Raw genomic sequence first — 21,278 nt, forward strand, 5'->3', positions numbered from 1 at the left:
ATTCAGTCGCCTAGCCACCACATCTGGACGGAGCATTTGGTTAAAGGCCTGCTTCGTAAAGGCCATCATGTACACGCAGTCAGTATATATGAGACTAAGGTCAAGGGCAACCTCGCGCAGAATTTGACGTACGCCGTAAGTATATTACGAGACTCGAAGACATTCTGAGAAACATAAATCGATTATTTGCAATTTATAAGATAAATGAGAAAAAATATAACGTTTTTAATTTATAATACGTTCAATATGTTGTTTTGTCTATTACGTAGATCAATATCTTAGAAAATAAAACAAAATTGTGTTACCTAACTCAACCCAAGTGGTAGTAGTTTTAATTCTTCTTGATAAAATTATAATATTACAAAAAATCATTTTAATCACAAAGAATTAAAGAGGTAACATTATAAAATAAAAATATTTAATTAAAATAAAATAAATTGTGCAAATTAGAAATTTGCACATGGCTTCCTCATAGAGGAAGTTTTAACTTCTGCAAATTTGGAGATATCGATCTATTTCTAATTTTATTATATTTTTCAGTCTTTTTTACCCCTATTTCATATATAATTCTTTTAAATTCGGTTAATTAGACTTAGCTTTATATGCGATCAAAGTTATGGACCTTTGATCGCGTATAAAGGTGGGTGTAATCAAATAAATCTTAAAAAATTATATATGAAATAGGGGTAGAAAAGACTAAAAAATATAATAAAATTAGAAATAGATCGATATCTCCAAATTTGCGGAAGTTAGAGCAACCACGAACATTTCTAAAAAAACAAAATTTTTTTAAAAAAGAACCCCTTTACCGATCATCGCCAAATTCAATACCAACCTTCCTCGAATGATACTCTATCAATTAAGAAAAAAAAACATTCCAATATCTAAAAAATTACGGAAGTTATATCATAAACAAAAAAAAAAAAGATAATTCAACACCAACCTACCTTTAATGATACTTTACGATTTTTCGACGTTTTCGAACATAAGCAACACATTGGTATCAAAAACTCAAAAAACAATTTTTACTTTGGTCTTTTTTCTACCCCTATTTCATATATAATTCTTTTAAATTCGGTTAATTAGACTTAGCTTTATATGTGAGCAAAATTATGGACCTTTGATCGCGTATAAAGCTGGATCTAATCAACCAAATCTTAAAAAATTTTATATGAAATAAGGGTAGAAAAGATTGAAAAATATAATAAAATTAGAAATAAATCGATATCCCCAAATTTGCGGAAGTTAGAGCAACCACGGACATTTTTAAAAAAATTCAAAAATTTTAAAAAAGAACCCCTTTACCGATCATCGCCATAAATTCAATACCAACCTTCCTTGAATGAAACTCTATCGATTAAAAAAAACATCCCAATATCTCAAAAATTACGGAAGTTAGAGCATGTACGGACAACAAAAGCATGCATACATACACACATACATACATACATATACACGGATATTTTTTTTAAGGCGATATTTCGACGTTTTACAACAATCTGAACATATTGGCAGAAAAAACTCAAAAACCAATCTCTTCGTTGGTTTCTTCTACCCCTATTTCATATATAATTTTTTTAAATTTGGTTGACTAAACCCAACTTTATACGCAATCGAAGGTTCATATACAAAATTCACGAAAACAAAGCTTCCTTTATGAGGAAGCAAAATAAATTTTTCTTGTAAAAAACTTGGCGCTACTTTTTTAAGGTCAATCCAGACAAATTTGCATAGCGCATAAACATAAGCGTAAGAAATTGATTGATTTATATATATATGTATTATGTGCAAAAGGAAATAGACCAATCCATCTCTTTATGCATATGCTTATGCACCTATATGCAAGTTTGTCTGGATTGACCTTAAAAAAGCAGCGCCAAGTTTTTTACAAGAAAAATTTATTTATTTTATTTTAATTAAATATTTTTATTTTATAATGTTACTTTTTTAATTATTTGTGATTAAAATGATTCTTTGTAATATTATAATTTTATCAAGGAGAATTAAAACTACCACCACTTGGGTTGATAGAAAGATCCTCAGGAATACAAAGATACATACCACTTATGGGTTGAGTTAGGTAACACAATTTTGTTTTATTTTTTAAGAGTAGTTGCACTACAATAATTTTTTAAAGCAATATATATATTCTTTTTGTAGTTGGCGTAATTTAAAGATTTCATATATTTTTTTAAAATAACATATCACTTAGGTTGAGTTAGGTAACGCAATTTTGTGATATAATTTTGTTAAGGAGAAATAAGGCTACTACCATTAAGTTGATACGTAGATATTACTTGGATTGAGTTTGGTAACGCAATTTTGTGATATAATAATCTCTTTGCAATTGGCGCAATTTAATTTAAAGATTTCATATCTTTTTTTGAAATACATGTCACTTGAGTTAAGTTAGGTAATATAATTTTATGAAGGAGAAATTAAATATTACACATCTTTTTTGAAATACATGTCACTTGAGTTAAGTTAGGTAATATAATTTTGTGAAGAAGAAATAAAGCTATCATTTAGATTGGATTTTTGAATTTACAAAATACATTGCGTGTACTTGGCGTCTTTTTTTTACCTTTTTTGAAAAAGGTAATTTTGTACTGATATTACCCATTTTTTAGTGTTAAGCAAGAATCTATAAAAAATTTTTATTTTTTATTTTTTAATTATTCACGAAATTAGCAATAACAACAAATTAAATTTTTATTGAATTAGCAAATTAGTAATTAGTTACAAAAAATTACTATTTACATAAAAATTAATAATATTTAAGTAAAAGTAAATTATACACTTCTCACAAAAATTAAAGGAACACTAAATTTATCTTTAAAAATAAGCAAAATTCAAGCAGCTATAACTTTGTTAAAAATAAACGAAATTTAAATTTAAAGCTTAAAACCTCTACTTTCGAAAGATTACTATTAGAATAGATAAGATACTTTATTACCCCAAGGGGTCTAAAAGGGCGTTTTTTAGGGACGTACCCAACCCTGTACATCCAGTTTACAACAATTTACATACAATTAAAATACATATAATTTATTATAAACATATTCTTTTTCGATCCTTTTCGTTGTCTCGCCCTCCTTGATCCTCTTTCGTTGAGTTGTTGGCTTGTCCTTCTTCCTTTCTCATTATCCTCCCTCCTCCATCTCGTCTCCTTTCCTCTATTGCTTTCATCCATTCTTCTCCCTCTCCCTTTTCTCCTAGTAATCTCTCTGCCACATCCCGCCACCCCTCTCCTTCCCATTCCACCCATCTCGTACATTCCTCCCATACATGTTCCCATGTTTCCTCTTCCTTTCCACACATCCTGCATTTTTTGTCCTCCTCATTTTCCCAGTATAGTCCTTCCTTCACTTCGTTACCCAGTCTGAATCTTGCAATCCTGTTCCATCTTGCTTCCTCCCATCCCTTCATTAGATAGTCCGGGATCCCGTCCTTCCTTATGCTCTTATACCATCTATTGTACTTCGATCCTACGATCTTTTCCATCCTTTCTTGTCTCTCCTTATCTCCTCCTTCTTTTCCAATTCCTCCTCCTTCAACTCCTCTCCTCCTTCCATTTCTACTCCGATCCCTTCCAAGTAATCTTTTCTCTCCTGCTCCCATCTCCCTATTACCTTTCCTCTCTTCCATCTCTCCTTCATTTCTTCCAAACACTTTCTCGCTATCTCTCCTCCTCTACCTTCTTCCAATTTTCTTTCAAATTTCCATGTTCTCTTGCTTGCTCTACTTCTCATCTTCTCTCTTTCTAGCTCGTCTCTGACCATATATCCCGGCGTCCTCCAATTTACTCCAAGTACCCATCTAAGATATCTCTCGTAAATACCTTCTACCTCCCTCCTCTCCTTCCATCCCCATACTTCTGCCCCGTATCCCATCACTGTCCATATCAGTGTGTCGTATAGCCAGATCCTTCTTTTGCAGTCCTTTTTCCACATCCTCTTCCCTATCCCCCATACTTCTCTCATTACTCTTGCTGCCTTCCTTCATCTCTCTCTGATATGCGCCTCCTGCCCTCCATTCTCCTTCATCGTATACCCTAAATACTTGAATTCTTTAACCTCTTCTAATTTTTTTCCTTTCCACCTCCAGTCGTACTTCTTCTTCCTTCCTCCTCCCTTTCTGAATCTCATTACCTTTGACTTCTCTATACTCAGAGTTAACCCTTTTCTGTCTAGATATCCTTCTAACCTGCTTATCATCGATCTCATGTCCTGCTCCTCCTCTGCCAGCAGTGCAATATCATCTGCATACATTAGCGTGTATATTTTCTCGCCTCTTAATTTCACTCCTCCCCATCCGCCTTTTTTTATATGATCCTCTATGTCTGCAATTAATAGGTTGAATAATATTGGGCTTAGTGGGCATCCCTGTCTCAGGCCTTTCGCCGTCCAAAATTGACCATCACTCTCTCCTCCTTTCCCTACTCTGCTCTTTGTTTCCCTCAATACTTCCTCTACTCTGTCTATCAGTCCTTGTCTCACTCCTCTTTTTCTCATTGCCTTTATTAATACTCTTTTGTCCACTGAGTCGAAGGCAGCCTTCAGATCCACAAAAAACACTGTCATCTTTCCTTTCTCTTTTCCTATTTGTCTGTTCACCAGGTAATTTAAAACGAATATTTGATCCATCGTTCCCATTCCTTTCCTGAATCCCGTTTGATTATTGGGGATCAATTTCTTCGTTTCTACTTCTTCTCTTATTCTTTCCGCCAGTACCGCCGTGTAGATTTTGTACATCGAAGACATGATGGTTATTCCTCTATAGTCCTTCACCTCTCGCCCTTCTCCTTTTTTAACTAATGGGATTATCTCCCCTTCCTTCCATTGTTCCGGCCAGCCTTCACCTCTCCAGACACGTTTGCATACCTCCCATATCCATTTCACCATTTCTTCTCCTCCGTACTTCCATGCCTCGTTAGGTATCCCGTCATTGCCTATTGCTTTTCCCGTCTTTAGTTTCTTTATTACGTTTCTTATTTTTTCTAATCCTATCTCTTCTTTCTCCTGTCTGCTTCTGTCTCCCTCTCCCTTTACCACTCTGTTCTCCACTCCACCCATCAGATCCATGAAATACTCCTTCCACTCTTCCGGTTTTATCTCTTCATTCACCCTTCTTCTTCTCTTCCTTACTCTGCCTATCAACTCCCATACCTTTCCCTCCGTTTTCGCTTCTCCAATCTCTCTGATCATTCTTTCTTTCTCCTCCTTCTTCTTTCTATCACACATTTCCCTATATTCTTTCCTTCTTTCTCTGTATCTTTCTGCCTCTCCTTTCCCTTTTCTCCATTTCCTTAGTTCTTTCCTCACTTTCCTCTTGCTCTCCGTACATTCCTCGTCCCACCACCCTCTTTTGTTTTTGATAGTCATTCTTTCATTCTTGTCCTCGTTCTCCTCAATCACCCTTCTTATCTTCCTTGTTCCTTCCTCTATTTCCTCTTGCAGGTCTCTTTTTCCTTCAATCGCGCCTAACTTCTCCCTAAATTGCGTCTTTCCTTCCTCATTCCATACTCCCCTTCTTTTCATTTTTTCTGTTCCTCTCCTCCTTTGCCTTCTCTTTGAGCTTCCCCTCACCCATAGTATTAATGGATGATGGTCCGAATCTATCCTTTCTCCTACTTCCAGTCTTTCCACCTTTTCTCTAACCTCCTCGTCCCCTATTATGTAATCTATGACTGTCTCACCTCTTCCCCCTGTGTATGTATATTCTCCCTCCTCGTCCCCTTTTGTGCCTCCATTTAATATCATACATCCTCTCTCCTCGATAAACTCCAGTAACTTTCTGCCTTCTTTATTTATCTTCTTATCTTTAGACTTCCTCCCTCTTTCCTCTCTTCGCTCGATTTCCTCTTCCCATCCTCCTTCTTCTCCCGTTCTCGCGTTAAAGTCACCTCCTATTATGGTCCTTACTCCTTTTTCCCCCTCCTCCGTCCTTTCCTTCAGACCTTCTAGTTTCTCGTCTATATTGTTGTTTACATAGATTCCTATTATTCTCTATACTTCCTCTCCTATTCTTATCTTACCTTCGATTTTTCCTTCTTCCTCCGTCTCCCTTTTTTCCTTTATCTCTTCTATGCTTTTCCTCATTCCTAGCAACATGCCTCCGCACGCTCTGCCTTTCTTGTTCCTCCTGGCTGCTATCTGTACTCTCCATCTATATTCTCTCGGTAGCTTCTCCTTCTCCTTCTCCCATCCTTTCTCATCAGTCCAAGTCTCCATCATCACAATCACATCCCATTCTTTTATCCCTTCCCAGAAGTCCTTATCCTTGTTTGATAAACCAGCTACGTTCCAAAAGGCCACTTTCCACGTCTCTTTACTCTCCCCGTCGTTTCTTTCCTCTTCTCCTATATATCTTTTCTCTTGTCTCTCGACTTCCCTTATTCCGTTTCCTCTAATATTTTCCTCATCTACCTCCTTTATACTTTCTTCGTCCTTTCTGGTTTCTTCTGGTGTGTTCCGCCTTTCTTCTATCTCCTTGGACCTTTCCTGTCTTCTTTCTTGTATCTCTTCCCTCCTTCTCTCGTTCATCATGCTTAACCCTTCTTTATCCTTCTTCTTTTCTTTCTTATCTGCGAAAGTGATCCCTTTCTTCTAGCGCTTCTTTGTTTTCGTTCCATCTCCATTCCTTATTATCCTCCCATATTTTTTGGTAACCGACCGTTACCCATTTTCCTGCCTCCCTTTTTTCCCTTGCTATCTTTCTTAACTCTTTCTGTATCTGCCTTTCTTCTTTAGTAAGGTCGTCATTCAGAAAACAGCCATACTTCTTTCCTAGCTTTTTCTTTCTCATCATTATCTCTCGTTTGTTATCCCAATTTCTGCATCTCAGTACCTTCATCTTAAATTCTCCATGTCCAATTTCTTGTACTTCCTCGACGGCCATTTTCGATCTATTTATTTCTTCTATCAATTTCTCGGTTTTTTCTTTTCTTTCCTTTTCATTTCCTGTTTTCTCTTCTCTTACAATTATGTTTACTCTCCTCCTTCTTCTTTCTGCCATCTCCATATTTCTTTCTATCTCTTTCATTTTCCTTATTATCTCCCCTCCCTCACTCATTGACATGTTTACTTCTATCTTCTCCGCCTTCTCCTCTAAATTCTTAATTCTTCCTTCCAGGGTCTTTCTTTGATTTTCCCATATCTCCTCGCTTCTCCTCAATTCCTCCCTCAGTCCCTTAATTTCGTTTTTTATTTCCTCTTTATCTCTTTTCCTTTCTTTCTCTTGTTCCTCCTTATCTTTCTTTCTTTCTCCCTCTTATTCCTCCATTTTCTTTAAAATTTCTTTAACCTTCTTCAGTAATTCTTCCGTCGCCATATTTTCTTTTCCCTGCTTTTCTTTTTTGATTTTGGGCGGCGGTGATCTGTTGACCCTTCTTTGTGCGTTAAATTCTTTTAGAATTTCTTCCTCCGCATTCGCTGCTTCCTCCACCTCTTCTTCCCTCTTCCTTTTCTCACTCTTCTGAAAGAATTCCTTGACCGATCCTGTACTGTCCGTTCTTCTTAATTTGGCTAACTCCTCCGCCTTCGTTGGTCTGCCTCTCGCTTTCTTCTCGCCTTCGCCTTCCCCCTTCTTTCCTTTATCTCCCTGTTGTGCACTTTCTGATTCTATTTCCTTCTCTTTATCCATCCACTGTTCTTGATTTGCCTATCCCTCTTTCTTTTTTGTATCCTATGGCTGCGTGCACGTCTTACTATTCCTTCTATATCCGAGCTTCCCTTCTATGACTGAGCTAGTCTATGCCCGCTTTCGCGCCTCTTTCCTACGTTCTGTCGCCTCTCTATGTTACTTACCGTCTATGCCTCAACTGTCACTTCGTTCCAGCCACTTTCTTCACTTTTCACCTTTTAACCGATCTCGCCCCCGCTTAACTCTTTCTCCTCCGCCGTCTCACACCTCCATCCCTTGCCGTCCCGCTACTCTCACTCTCTCCCACCCTTTCTGTGTCGCACTCTTCTATCACTTTATCTCCGCTATGTTCACACCTGTCACCTTCTATGTTCCGGAACCGGAAGTCCAAGATTACTATTATTTTTTAGTTTCTATGTGTTTGATAACTTTTCTATATCAAACTATGTGTTTGATATAGAAAACTACCAGCTGGACAAAATAAAAAATTTTTCTCTCACTTTGTGGGCCTGTCACGTGCACAAAAAAAATCTGCGAAAATTTTCAACTTTCTAATGTGAAAGCTTGAAGTTTTCCTTGCAAAATCTTCTTTTAAAAATGTTTCTACGTTTCTGCGTTGTTGTTCTGTACAATTGTTTTCTGGGTCAACATGAAAAAGAGAAAAATCGCTAATTTTTACATTATTTTTATCAATTTGTATCATATCTACATGTTATTTAAAAAAAAATTGGCAATTATACCGTTTAATAGAGCCAAGTTTCAGCTTTAAGAATCTGTTTTTTTGTTAAAGATACTAAAACTTAATATTCAATGCGAACGCTTTATCGCCGGTCTAATGTAACGGAATCTTTCTTATCTACTATGTATTATATACATATATTTTCTCGTTTCCTTTTCTCTCCGCTTCTACAATCATACATGTTCGTTAAGCTCGTAACTGCTCGGTTCACCTGTTCACGTGTTCGTGCAATATCCGATTCATAAAGAAACATCTCGTTGTATTTTCATATATCAAGTAAATAAATATAATTATTGTAATAGATACTGTGTTAACTCCCACATTCCAACAGGTTATGGGCCCAGGACACTTGATAATAACGTAATTAAAATTAGCGAGTGAGGTTATGTTCGCGTAGTTTCGTTTTTGTAGTAAAACTGGAGACTAAAAACTTTCTGAAGTGTTGCTTGCAAACTGTTGAAAGTGCAACAATGACTTCGAGTACGTTTGGATCGGTGCGCATTGAGGTATTGACGAAGGAGAACTACGACATGTGGAAGATGCAAGTCGAAGCGTTATTAACCAAAAACGATTTGTGTAATACGTCAGTGGCGAGAATGTGCTACCAGCTCCTGTTGTCGGTGATGCTGCTGCAGTTAATTGCCGCGAGTGTTGCTGCCCAAAATGCTTGGAGAAAGAGTGACAAAAAGGCCAAATCAGATTTAATATTATCTATTCATTCCTCTGAACTCCAACAGGTACGAGGCTGCACAACTTCGCGCGAGGTGTGGTTCAAGCTTGAGTCAGTATACGCGTCGAAGGGACCTGCGAGAAAAGCAACGCTCTTGAAACAGTTGATGCTATAACGTGTGCAAGAAGGAGGCGATGTAAGAGAGCATATGGCACGCTTTTTCGACGCAGTGGACAAGCTTACGGCGATGGGCGTGGAAGTAAACAGAGATTTGTTATCCATTATGCTATTATACAGTGTTTACCACCTAGCTATGATAATTTTAAAGTTGCGATCGAATCACGTGATGACCTCCCTACTCCTGAGGCTTTGAAGGTTAAAATCCTTGAGGAGAGCGATGAGCGATGTTCGGTATCAGGCGGAAATAGTTGAAGCGGCTAGCGCTCTGGTCACGAACCGCGGTGGAAACGGTGGGAAGCAAAAACCACGAAGGCGAGCGATCAAGGCAAACAGTAATGAGCCGGAGGCCGAGGATTCCACTAAGATACGCTGTTATACATGTGGCGTAGCCGGACATAAATCGCCGGATTGCCCCGACAAGAAGACTGACAAATTACATGGACAAATCAAGTCGAAGCAAGTGGCGAATACCGTTGATGACTCATACGCAGTGTGTTCGGTACCGGAGGTCAATCACACGCTGGGACTGCTGGGAGGCACTGAAACGTGCTCTTCGCGTCCATGGATACTCGATAGCGGATGCACGTCCCACTTATGTTGCGATAAGAATAGTTTCGACTCAATCCGGTCGTCGACTCAAGGGAAATTGAAATTAGCTAGCCAAGCATCGACCGATGTAAAGGGATACGGTGCGGTAAGATTGTCCGTAACTGGTAACACGTCTCCACGATTAATCGAATTTAATAATACGCTTTTTGTTCCCGATTTGAAGACAAATTTGATCTCGGTAGCGAAAATCACGGACAAAGGACACAAGGTCGTGTTCAAGGATGATTCCGCCGTGGTTACTGACCGTCAGGGTCAAGTCAAGCTTACCGCGGATCGAAAAGGCGATTTATATTACATACGCGAGGACGCAGAGTGTGCAATGGCTACGCCGGAGACAAGACTTTCGGAATTGAAGAAGTGGCATGAGCGTCTTGGCCACCTGAACATCAAGGACTTAATCAACGTCGTTGGAAAGGTCGTCGGGCCAGATGCTGTCGCTGGAAATCAAGAGGATGTATTGGAGTGTGAGATTTGCCACAGAGGGAAGATGACGACTTTACCCTTTCTCAGAGGCACTTCTCCGTGCACCGATCGAGCTACTGAAAATAGTCCACTCTGATGTCGTAGGCCCAACACGCGTCAACTCGAAGAATGGGGCGAGATTCTTTGCCACTTTCGTGGACAATTCGTCAAGATGGTGTGAGGTTTATTTCTTGAGCCAGAAGAGCGGCGTTTTTGAGGCCTTCAAGATGTACAAAGCTCATGTGGAGAAGCAGACGGGAAGAAGCATCAAGAATCTTCAATCCGACAACGGCAGGGAATACTGCAACCAAGATTTCGACGCCTTACTTGCAGATTGCGGAATTGAGAGAAGGTTAACCGTCCCGCGCACACCTCAACAAAATGAAGTCGCGGAACGGATGAACCGCACTCTTCTCGACATGGCGAGGTGTCTCTTGCTGCAGTCTGGCCTGCCACCTACATTTTGGGCCGAAGCAGTGGCGACGGCGTGTTATATACGTAACTGTTGTCCAACTAGTACTTTGGAAAACACAACGCCATGCGAGATATGGACAGGAGAGCCACCCAGACTGAATCACATGAAAATTTTTGGATCTACTGTCCACGTCCTGAATAAGGACACGAATAAGGATAAATTCGAGGCAAGGTCAAATAAAGGTATTTTTATAGGCTATTCTCGGGAGTCAAAGGGTTATCGAGTTTGGTTGCCCGATTCTAGGAAGATTGTTGTTGCCAGAGACGTTAAATTCCTGGAGAAAACACTTGAAGCTTCCAAAGATTCAAACGAATTTGACTTCCTGCAGGAGCCGGATCAAGGGCGTATCGTGGGGTCGGACGATGACGATACTCCAACTATGGATGTCGAGTTTACGACTGCCAATCCCGCTACTCCCACGATGATGAGAGTTAGACAACAACCTGGGGATGTGAGAAATGCACCCCGAGGACAAGGCAGACCGAGAATTCTTCGCACCGGAAGTCGTGGTCGACCGAGGAAGCTGTACCAGTCTTTCCATGGTACTGGGACAAACGAGTTGGAGATCCCGGGATACTTAACGATGAACTTGAGGATGACGTTTTCGCTGCAGCAGCTAAAGTCTCCGTCCCAGAGGCCATGGATTCGAAGGAGAAGGACGAATGGGATCAGGCTATCCTGGCTGAAGTCAAAAGTCTCCTAAAAAACGATACGCTAGAGATCGTTACAAAAAAGAAAGGACAAAACATTGTCGGTAGTCGGTTGGTTTTAACCAACAAGTACGGGCCGAACGGCTCTATTCAACGTCGCAAGGCGCGCATTGTTGCCAAGGGATACAGCCAAAAGTACGGTGTAGATTACTACCAAACCTTTGCACCGGTAGCGCGCCTCGAGACTATACGACTACTGATAGCTATTGCCGTGCAATATGGACTCAAGGTCCATCAAATCAACGTGGTGACGGCGTACATAAACGCCCAACTAGACAAGGAGGTCATCATGGAGATCCCAGAGGGATTTGAGGAAGCGCTCGAGAAGATAGCTTCAACCGAAAAGAAAGATTCGGTCATTGGACTCAGAGCAAACGAAATGCTTAAGTCTCTGCGTGCTGGAGGAAACGCCTGTAAGCTAAATAAAGCGCTCTACGGGCTACGCCAATCAGGGCGCCAGTGGTACTCAACGTTGGGCGCAAAACTGAAAAGCCTTAAGCTCAGCCCGACGAAGGGAGATCCGTGCCTGTACGTGGCACATCATGGTGCCGAAATCCTCCTGTTACTCATATATGTAGATGATATTCTAATCGCATCGCGGGACTTAAAGTGGATAGCAGAGATTAAGCGCGGTCTGAAGGAAGATTTCGACATCAAAGACCTCGGCTTGGCAGAATTCTGCTTGGGACTCGAGATAAATCAACACGAAGATACGATAACGCTCACCCAGAGCGGATATATTTTGGATATATTTCGTCGATTCGGAATGAAAAACTGCAATCCCGTCGCCACGCCAGCGGAGTTTAGTGTCAGACAGATGCAGACGGTGGAATCGACGAATATAGAAGACTGGCCTTATCGCGAGCTTATTGGCGCATTGTTATATCTGGCCGTCGCAACGCGTCCGGATATTGTCAATGCGGTGTCGAGACTTGTTCAGTTCACGACTGCACCCGAGAAGAGTCACTGGATGGCGGCAAAGCGGGTCCTACGCTACCTGGTGGGTACAGTTCGGATGGGTTTGGTGTACACACCAACAGATCTACCCCTTTTTGGATATTCCGATGCAGACTGGGGAGGCGACCTTGTGGGCCAAAAATCTTACAGCGGTTACGCTTTTCTTATGAGCGGGGCCGCAGTAACATGGAAATCACAAAAGCAACGTTCTGTTGCATTGTCTTCCACAGAGGCTGAGTATGTGAGCTTATCAGAGGCAGCTAAGGAAGCACTGCATCTTCAAAGCCTTCTTATGGAAATGAAGTTGGACGAATTGGGTGAGCTAACGATCTGTATCGACAATCGCGGAGCTCAGTACTTGGCAAATGATCCGGTATCGCATACACGTCTGAAACATATTGACATACGATACCACTTCACCCGGGACGCTGTTCAAGGCGGCGTTGTAAAGCTGCATCATGTGCCAACCGATCAGATGGTCGCCGACGTACTCACCAAGGCCCTACCGCGCGTCACGAGAGATGTACCAGGGATTTGGGACTTGAGATGATAGAAGATAATCCGTCGACATAGCATGCACATTGAGGAGGCGTGTTAAGGATACTAAAACTTAATATTCAATGCGAACGCTTGATCGCCGGTATAATGTAACGGAATCTTCCTCATCTACTATGTACTATATACATATATTTTCTCGTTTCCTTTTCTCTCCGCTTCTACAATCACACACGTTCGTTAAGCTCGTAACTACTCGGTTCACCTGTTCACGTGTTCGTGCAATATCCGATTCATAAAGAAACATCTCGTTGTATTTTCATATATCAAGTAAATAAATATAATTATTGTAATAGATACTGTGTCAACTCCCACATTCCAACATTTCTGAATTGTAATATGATGATTTCTAAGGGAGTTATGAGCAATCAAAGTCAAAATGCTCATTTCTTATTCAATCCGCGATAAATTAGTAACAAAAAATCGTAGAAACATTTAAAAAAAAAGATTTTGCAAAGAAAACTTTAAGCTTTCACGTTAGAAAGTCGAAAATTTTCGCAGATTTTTTTTGTGCACGTGACAGGCCCACAAAGTAAGAGAAAAATTTTCTATTTTGTTCAGCTCGTAGTTTTCTATATCTAAAAATTACCAAACTCACAGAAACTAAAAAATAATAATGAACTTTCGAAAGTAGAAATTTCAAGCTTTAAAATCCTTTTTTTAAATTTAAATTTTGTTCATTTTTAACAAAGTTACAGCTGCTTGAATTTTGCCTATTTTTAAAGATAAATTTAGTGTTCTTTTAATTTTTGTGAGAAGTGTAGATTACTTAAAGAATTGGTAATTTGTCAGAGAAAAATATCAAGTTTGTGAAAGTTAGTATTTAGGTGAAAATGAATTAATTTCTTTTGTAAACTAGTAATTAGTAGAAATAAATTCTTTATTATTAAAATAATTAATAGATAGTTTATAAAAAATAAATTACTGTAATAATAAATACTGTAAATAAATACTGTAATAAATACTGTAATAATAATACTGTAAATAAATTGTATTTATTTGAAAATTAATAATTAGTGAAAAATAATTATTAATTTTTTCAATAATAAAGAAATAGTCGCAGATAAATTACTTATAATTAAAAAATTATTAATCTGTTGAATATAAATAATTTAATTACTGCAGTTAAATGTGGTTTAAAAAATGTAATTATGAAGAAGAGGGGCTTCCTCACTGATTTGGCAAAAATTTTAATTTTGTGTATTTTGGTGCGTAAAACATGAATCTATAAGTTAAAATTGTCGCTCTCAATTAGGAAAAAAGTTATTAAGTACTAAAATTGATAATTGCGTGGTTAGAATGTCTGTCATACCGATATGATGTAGACGCACATGATAATGCGTAGTGACGTAAAAGTATATGAAATTACAATAATAATACAGTATAATGGCAACCTGTCCTATAATAGTCTGGCGCCTTACTTTAATTATGTGCTATTATTTGATTTTGTATTTATTATACTTTGTATTTATAATCTTAGAACTTGATCCGTTCACTCGTTATCGAGATCTCAACATCTCGAATACTCGCAACTCGTCGCGTTGCGTAAAAGAGTCACGGTCGGTCTCGCTCCGCGTGTACTTGGCGCAAGACACTGCCGTGTCTCTTGATATAAAGATCTTTCGGAGATCCTAATTTATCACATTTTCACGTGTCCTTTTCTGTATAGAAAAGATACTAATTATTTTCAGGTTTTCGATGGTTTGATGCAAACTTATGAAGAATCCGAGGATTATAATCCAGCTGAATGGGAAGACCACAGTGTATTTTATATGGTGCACCTTTTGTATCAGTGGGGCATTCACGCATGTAACACTGTGATAAAAAATAAAGCAGCAAAAGAACTTTTGAAAATGACTAAAACTGTCAAGTTTGATGTTATAGTGCAGGACATTACTTTAACTCAATGTTTCTACGGATTATGGGAGGTAAAGCAATCAACTTTAGTAAATAACTTTAATTGTTTATGCTATTTTTAAACTGCAAGTGATGAACCAAAGTTGCCTTATAAATTAAATGTGTTTGCGTATCAAATTAAAAGTGCCTAATCATCTTTCATATCAGCGATCACTATTGAAATCAGTGCCAAATCTAAGCATGGGTCTTAAACCTAGGGCTCCGCTTTTACAAGGACTCCAACTAATTTTGGTAAAAATACACATTAACGAAGCCATCTCCGGTAACTTTGACCTTGACATATATTATAGAGATCACTTTCTTGAGTGACCTTCAAAAGGTCTCAGCCGTCGCTCGTTTGCTTATTTAAAAATTATGAACAAAAAGTTTGAAAAATTTACAATTTTGTGTCAGTGCTAAGGGAAGTAATTTGTTGATATGTGCGTATAAACATATGTAGGTGGGGATGGACCTCGGTTCGTGTGGAAAATTGAAAATCCGAACCGTACAATGATAAACCTCGTTTTGCTCTGTAAGTCCCTACTTATAGTGTAGGGTGGGGTGGGGTAGAGTGGATCTCGCTTTTCGTGGAAAGTACAATGCTGTCCACAGGTACACAGTGTATAGACGGTACACATATAAGCGGGTGTGGACCTTAATTTTTTATTGAAAAAAAAAAAGAGTAAATTTCATTTCTTCTGTTTCTGTAATTGCTGTATAAAACGTAATATTATCATGTAATGGATACATTTCTGCCATTATCCAAAAAAAGTTTATACGAGTATATGCTGTAATAATATGTTATTTTTTCGGTGCTAAGAGAAGTAATTTGCTGATATGTGTGTACAGATAGTACATATGTAGGTGGGGGAGGGGCTACTGCAGGTGGGGGTAGACCTCGGTTTGCGTCGAAAGTTGAAACGTACGAACCGTACATTGCAATGATAGATCTCGTTTTGCCCTATACAAATGGCTATATAAATAGTTAATGTATTAAAAAATTGTTTAATTTAGTAGTCAAGATATTGGTTTGAGCTATCTTTCATTGAACTTGTAAGTTATAATTAAAATTTAATTGAAATGTCCCCATATAAGCGAGTATTAAAATTATAACTTTGTACCAGTTTTATGTAATTGTAGTTTTTTCCCGTATTTTCAGGATAAAAAAATTTTTTAATTATTTTTAAATTAATATATTTTACGTTGAAAAGTTTTCAATTTGTTGTTGTTGTGTTTTTTTTAGTACTCAAAAATATATAAGGGCCCTTATACGTACGGAGGCCCGAGGCCCCTCCTCTTCACAAGTTAATTCAACCCTGATTAAAATGCGATTTTATTATACTTCTCCAATACACAAAATGCGAAAAAATATGTTAAAAATTTTGTGGCTCTCTTTATACAAATATATAAGGTAACCCAGGAAATTACTGAAACTGGGTAACATAAAAGTAGAGAGACCGAAATGAGTTATACTATGGAAGAAGTCAATTATTTTTATTATCAGCATATAGAACAAAAAAGTATACATAGACTTACAAAAATAGATATTATATAAAAGATTCAAAAATTTTGCTGGTTGCAGTATTTCAAAATATATATATTTGTGCTCGAAGATTCTTACTTGCAAACTCGGCACATTTGCACTGTTATAAATAATTTATAAAAAATTATTTAAAAAATAATCACATAATTTTTAGTGCCAGAACTCTTTGGAAAATGTTAGAATACGTTCAAAACTACAAGATAATTATAGTAAGACTCACAGAACTGTCGAAAATCGGCCAGCGCCTCACCTAGAAACCCGTAAATGCGGCTTTCTTGAAAATTTCTTATATGTTAAACATGGTTTTTATTTTTAAAATAATTGCATTATTGGAAAGTAATTAAAATTTTTTGCAAAACTATGTGGAAAAGTCTAAAAAATACGATCCGGTCGGAACTGTTATCTTTCTTAGACAGGTGTTACAGTTTGGGCACTGAATTTTCAGAAATCGATTTTTTGCTTTTAATTGCTAGAACTATTGATATATTTGATATGGAACTGTAGAACTATTGTAAAACAAACTAGAACTCCAAAGAAATAATTGATTTTCATGATTTGGTGCGCTGCGTGAACTTAGCGCACCATATTTTCAAATTCGATTTTTTTGTATTTAATCATCGGAACTATTTAAAATGTTTACATAGAACTCTAGAACTATTCAAAAGAAAGTCAGAACTCTAAAAAAACTTTAAGATTTTTAGGTATGGTGTGCCAAGTTCACAGGACCCTATTTTTTTCAAAATAGTACTTAAATTATTTTATTTTTAATAAAATAATGAGTTTGGACTCTCGTAATTAAAAATTGATAAAATGATGGTTATGAGAGTCAAACGCAGTTATCGGTGCGTAAATGATCAGATTCACTGATTTATTTTCGGTATATTATACATTCGTATGTTTCGGCTCGGGATTGAGCCATCTTCAGCGAAATATATGTAAAAAAATAAATTAGTTACTTCCATTCTCCATTCTTGTTAGGTGATCATTTACGCACCGATAACTGCTTCTGACTCTCATAGCCATTCTTTTATCAATTTTTTATTTTATTTTGTTTATTTATTACAAAGTAATAGCTATTTAATTATTAGCTCTTTCCATTGTATGTAAATATTATTATTATTTGCTAAAGGTTGCTAAAGGTAAGCCACCCATAGTAGGCTATGTTCCATTTGGTCCTGCACCTTGGCTGAAGGATTACGTCGGTGGTCCAAGTTACCCGACTGTTCGACCCTTCCCTGCATCCATTGCGAAACCTGAAAGTTTGTGGCTGAGAACATGGAATGCTTTATATTACATTGAGGATGATCTCATACGACATTACTATTTCTTGCCTATTATTCAACGACTTACTGAGAAATATGTAGGCCATACAATCAGGCCATTACATGAAATAGAAAAAGAAAGAATTAATATAGTACTAATTAATAGTCATCCTGCGTTCGAGCCTGCGATCCCATTGCCACCGAACACCTTAGAGATCGCAGGACTGAATGCCCAGGCCGTGCTACCAATTGCCGGTGAGGTAGTCGTAACGTATTCTGAGGTAAGAGAAATAATTATACTTCTTATTTTAGAAACACAATTTAACAAAAATTGCAATAAGAATATTAGCAAAGAAGTTGTGTATACTAAAGTGTAATTTGAATGAAACTCTGATCAAATTATTATTTTATCTGTATTCGATGATTCTCGAACTAGGATTTATCATTCCTTTTTGTTTTGCATGGATATTTTCACTCTATTCAGAATAATGTAACAAATATTTACTATTCTAAATAGCAAAACTTCGTTAGATCGAGGAATAAATTGTTAGATCAAGGAAAATCTGTAATTTTGCTTTTATTAAATATAATATTAATATAATAATTTCTTGTATATTTTCAAATTTATTAAAGTTTTTGCATATACGTTTATTTCTCATACAATATGCATATACATATGACTAACCCAGACTGCATGCGTGTGTGAAGGACACACTAAAGACGTTTTTTAGACGTAAGTGCTGGTATAGGAATTAATGTATAAAAAATATATTCAAAATATGCTATATTTTCAACATCTTTATATTTGAATAAAGATCGATCACATATGTGATATAATGTAATTTATTTTTATAAATTAATTAATAATCAATTTCTATAAGAATTAGTTGAAACAGAGTATAAATATTATATTCTATTTATAACAATGTCTAATACTAAGAAAAATGTCGTATGAATCTTATTTGAATACAATAGGTAACTTTGGTATTTACGCCGCGCGGGGATTTATGCCGTAGAAGTCAGAAAAAATAGAAGGTATAAAGATACTTGCTCGCAATCACACTGTTATGTGCCTTTATGCCATATTAGCATTGTATTGTAATTTCAGTTCTTTACTGTTAATATTAACGAACCGTCGTGAGTTAAATCGATTTCTCACCGTAGTAAGTAGCGCGATCATATATTACGACTACGTAAAATGATTACTGTAGGGAATGTAAAAGGTTTAATGGTTATTTTATGATACATGTGTAGAGGGATAGTAAAGGATGGAATACAGCAAAATACAAGTGCATAGCTCTTGAGTTTTTTTTTTAGCTTCATGTCTTGTATCTTGTATATACCTCCTGTTTAGGATATACGGCATTTTTAGCATGCGGGATTTATGTCATAGTACAGACACCTTGTAAAACTCGAAATCTCTTATGTGTTCTTTTCCCTTCTTTTTTTGGATCGTATAATCATAATCTTTAATGCATCTATCGCTCTTCTATTTTCTTTTTAAAATTTTTCAGTTTTATAATTTGTTTATTATTCTTACATCTTAAATAAACTTTTTATACACATTTTGTAACTTATTATGACATTTTATTGCCTTATTTATAAACATTAATTGTAATTTTTTATAAGGCGTATATTTTATTCATGAATGTTATATATTCCACCCCTCTGGGAAAAATGCAAGGGTTTCTAAAAGTTTTTTTTTTATTAAAACCGAATAAGTAACATTTACTTCGCCAGTCAATAATTAACACAATTAAGAATTTAATTGACTATAATCTGGCAATGATTGTAATCGTGGTAACGATTATAATCGTCGTGACAAATCGTCAACGAGTTTCGACCAAGGGTTCTAGTCATTCTAAAGTTGATGTAAGGTGCTTATAATATAAGCATTTTAATTAAATAATTAATTTTAATAATTAATAATTAAATAATTAAATAATTAAATAATTTAAAAATTAAATTTTTTTATTAAATACAATGAATGAATATTTCATATTTATATTTTTTTTATAGTAGTAGACAGTATAAAGTTTCTATTGGTATAATTCATTTGCCTTAAACATAGTAAATAGTACTCGATAAATTAAGTTTCCCTTAGCTGCGGCGTATATACCCGCGGAGTTACCCTACAATTTACTGCTTATTATTACGTATAATCTGCTTAAGAACATATCGGTTATATATACGATTATTCTTGTTCTTATATAGTGACTTATCTCCATGACTATTTCGGGTAAAATTTTCAAAGACACAGACGTGTGGTTTTGTGACATAAATTAGCAGGTATCGTCTTTCATAATTTATTAAATTAGTATTAAAATTGTATCTCTTCGACCAAATTAATTTTGTTTTGTATTGATTGTCAGTTACATGCTTGAAAAGGGCCCGATCCAAGGGTCGAAACGTCGCAGCGTTTTGTAATCATTGCCAATCATTAGTCGACAACAATAAACGTTTCGAGTTTAATACATATTGGCGGAATAAACAGTTATTTCTTTATATACGATTATGTTTCGAGATTAAGATACATGTATCTTTGTACAATATCAAAATGTTTAGTTTACAATTATTTTGCAGGATGTTCGCATATTTCTTGACGGAGCAAAGAATGGAGCTATCGTAATATCATTAGGAACAAATGTGAAATGGAAAGATGTCGGCCTACACAAGATTAAAACCGTTATACTGGCTCTGTCGAAACTGAAGCAACGAGTGCTGTGGAAGCTAGATATTGAAGTGCCATTTGAGATACCGGACAATGTAATGGTTGTGAAATGGATGCCGCAAAGCGAAGTTTTATGTACGTTTTCCAGTTTCTATGTAGGAGAAACATGAGACCCAATATATATTTTCTCGTAACATTTGTTTATAATTAGTCATTGCCTTTCGTACATTCTCTTATCAACGTAAAAAATTCTTGTAATTAAGTTTAAGCTTTCTCTACTAACAATTAAAATATCTATAACATTCAAGTTTTAGATATTATTGTAATACCGCATTTTCTTAAAAATAGCATTGAGTAAAATGAAATTTATAATTGTGAGTACTTACTTTTACGTAATACAGATTTGATTACTTTGATCACCAGTGTTTTAGTAAAATATTGCGGTAGACATACATAAAAACATCGCATATATAAATATTTTATGGATAAAGAGTACTTGACTAATTACAGTGACACTCCGCTTTAAAAATAAATAGGGTATATTATATAAAATAATTAGTTTTTGTTTTATTAAATTCATCTGATTATCTCGCTGTAATGTCTGAATGATTTTTTTTCTTTTTAATTGTTTTCTCAATCCTAAGGCAATTTTAGTTTTCAATTATTACAATTATAATCTTTATAATAAGACAGCAGTTTATTATTAAAATAAGAAACTTGCCTTTTGTTTAAAAATGATGTATAGGCGACAGAACTGTTGACTGAAAATGTTCATCACATTAGTTTCATAGAGACATGTACAGCTAATGAAATGTTTGTATCAATGTGAGATTTTCATCATAATAGTTGAGATTTATCATTTATTCTAACATATTTGTTATATTTATTATAATATATTTATTATA

General features: G+C 36.3%; 1 protein-coding gene across 1 annotated transcript; it reads left to right on the forward strand.

Annotated features, from left to right (window-relative positions):
* The first annotated feature begins 56 nt into the window (after positions 1-56).
* LOC112466575 (UDP-glucuronosyltransferase 2B19-like) lies at positions 57-20,619 on the forward strand. The gene is made up of 4 exons (XM_025034733.1): positions 57-135; positions 14,671-14,929; positions 17,570-17,983; positions 20,286-20,619. The coding sequence occupies exons 2-4, from the start codon at positions 14,708-14,710 to the stop codon at positions 20,541-20,543; spliced, it is 894 nt and encodes a 297-aa protein (XP_024890501.1). The 5' UTR covers positions 57-135; positions 14,671-14,707; the 3' UTR covers positions 20,544-20,619.
* Positions 20,620-21,278: the final 659 nt, after the last annotated feature.

Source organism: Temnothorax curvispinosus, unplaced genomic scaffold (assembly GCF_003070985.1).
Source record: "Temnothorax curvispinosus isolate PA1 unplaced genomic scaffold, ASM307098v1 QBEX01016368.1, whole genome shotgun sequence".
In the NCBI taxonomy this organism is placed as follows: Eukaryota; Metazoa; Arthropoda; class Insecta; order Hymenoptera; family Formicidae; genus Temnothorax; species Temnothorax curvispinosus.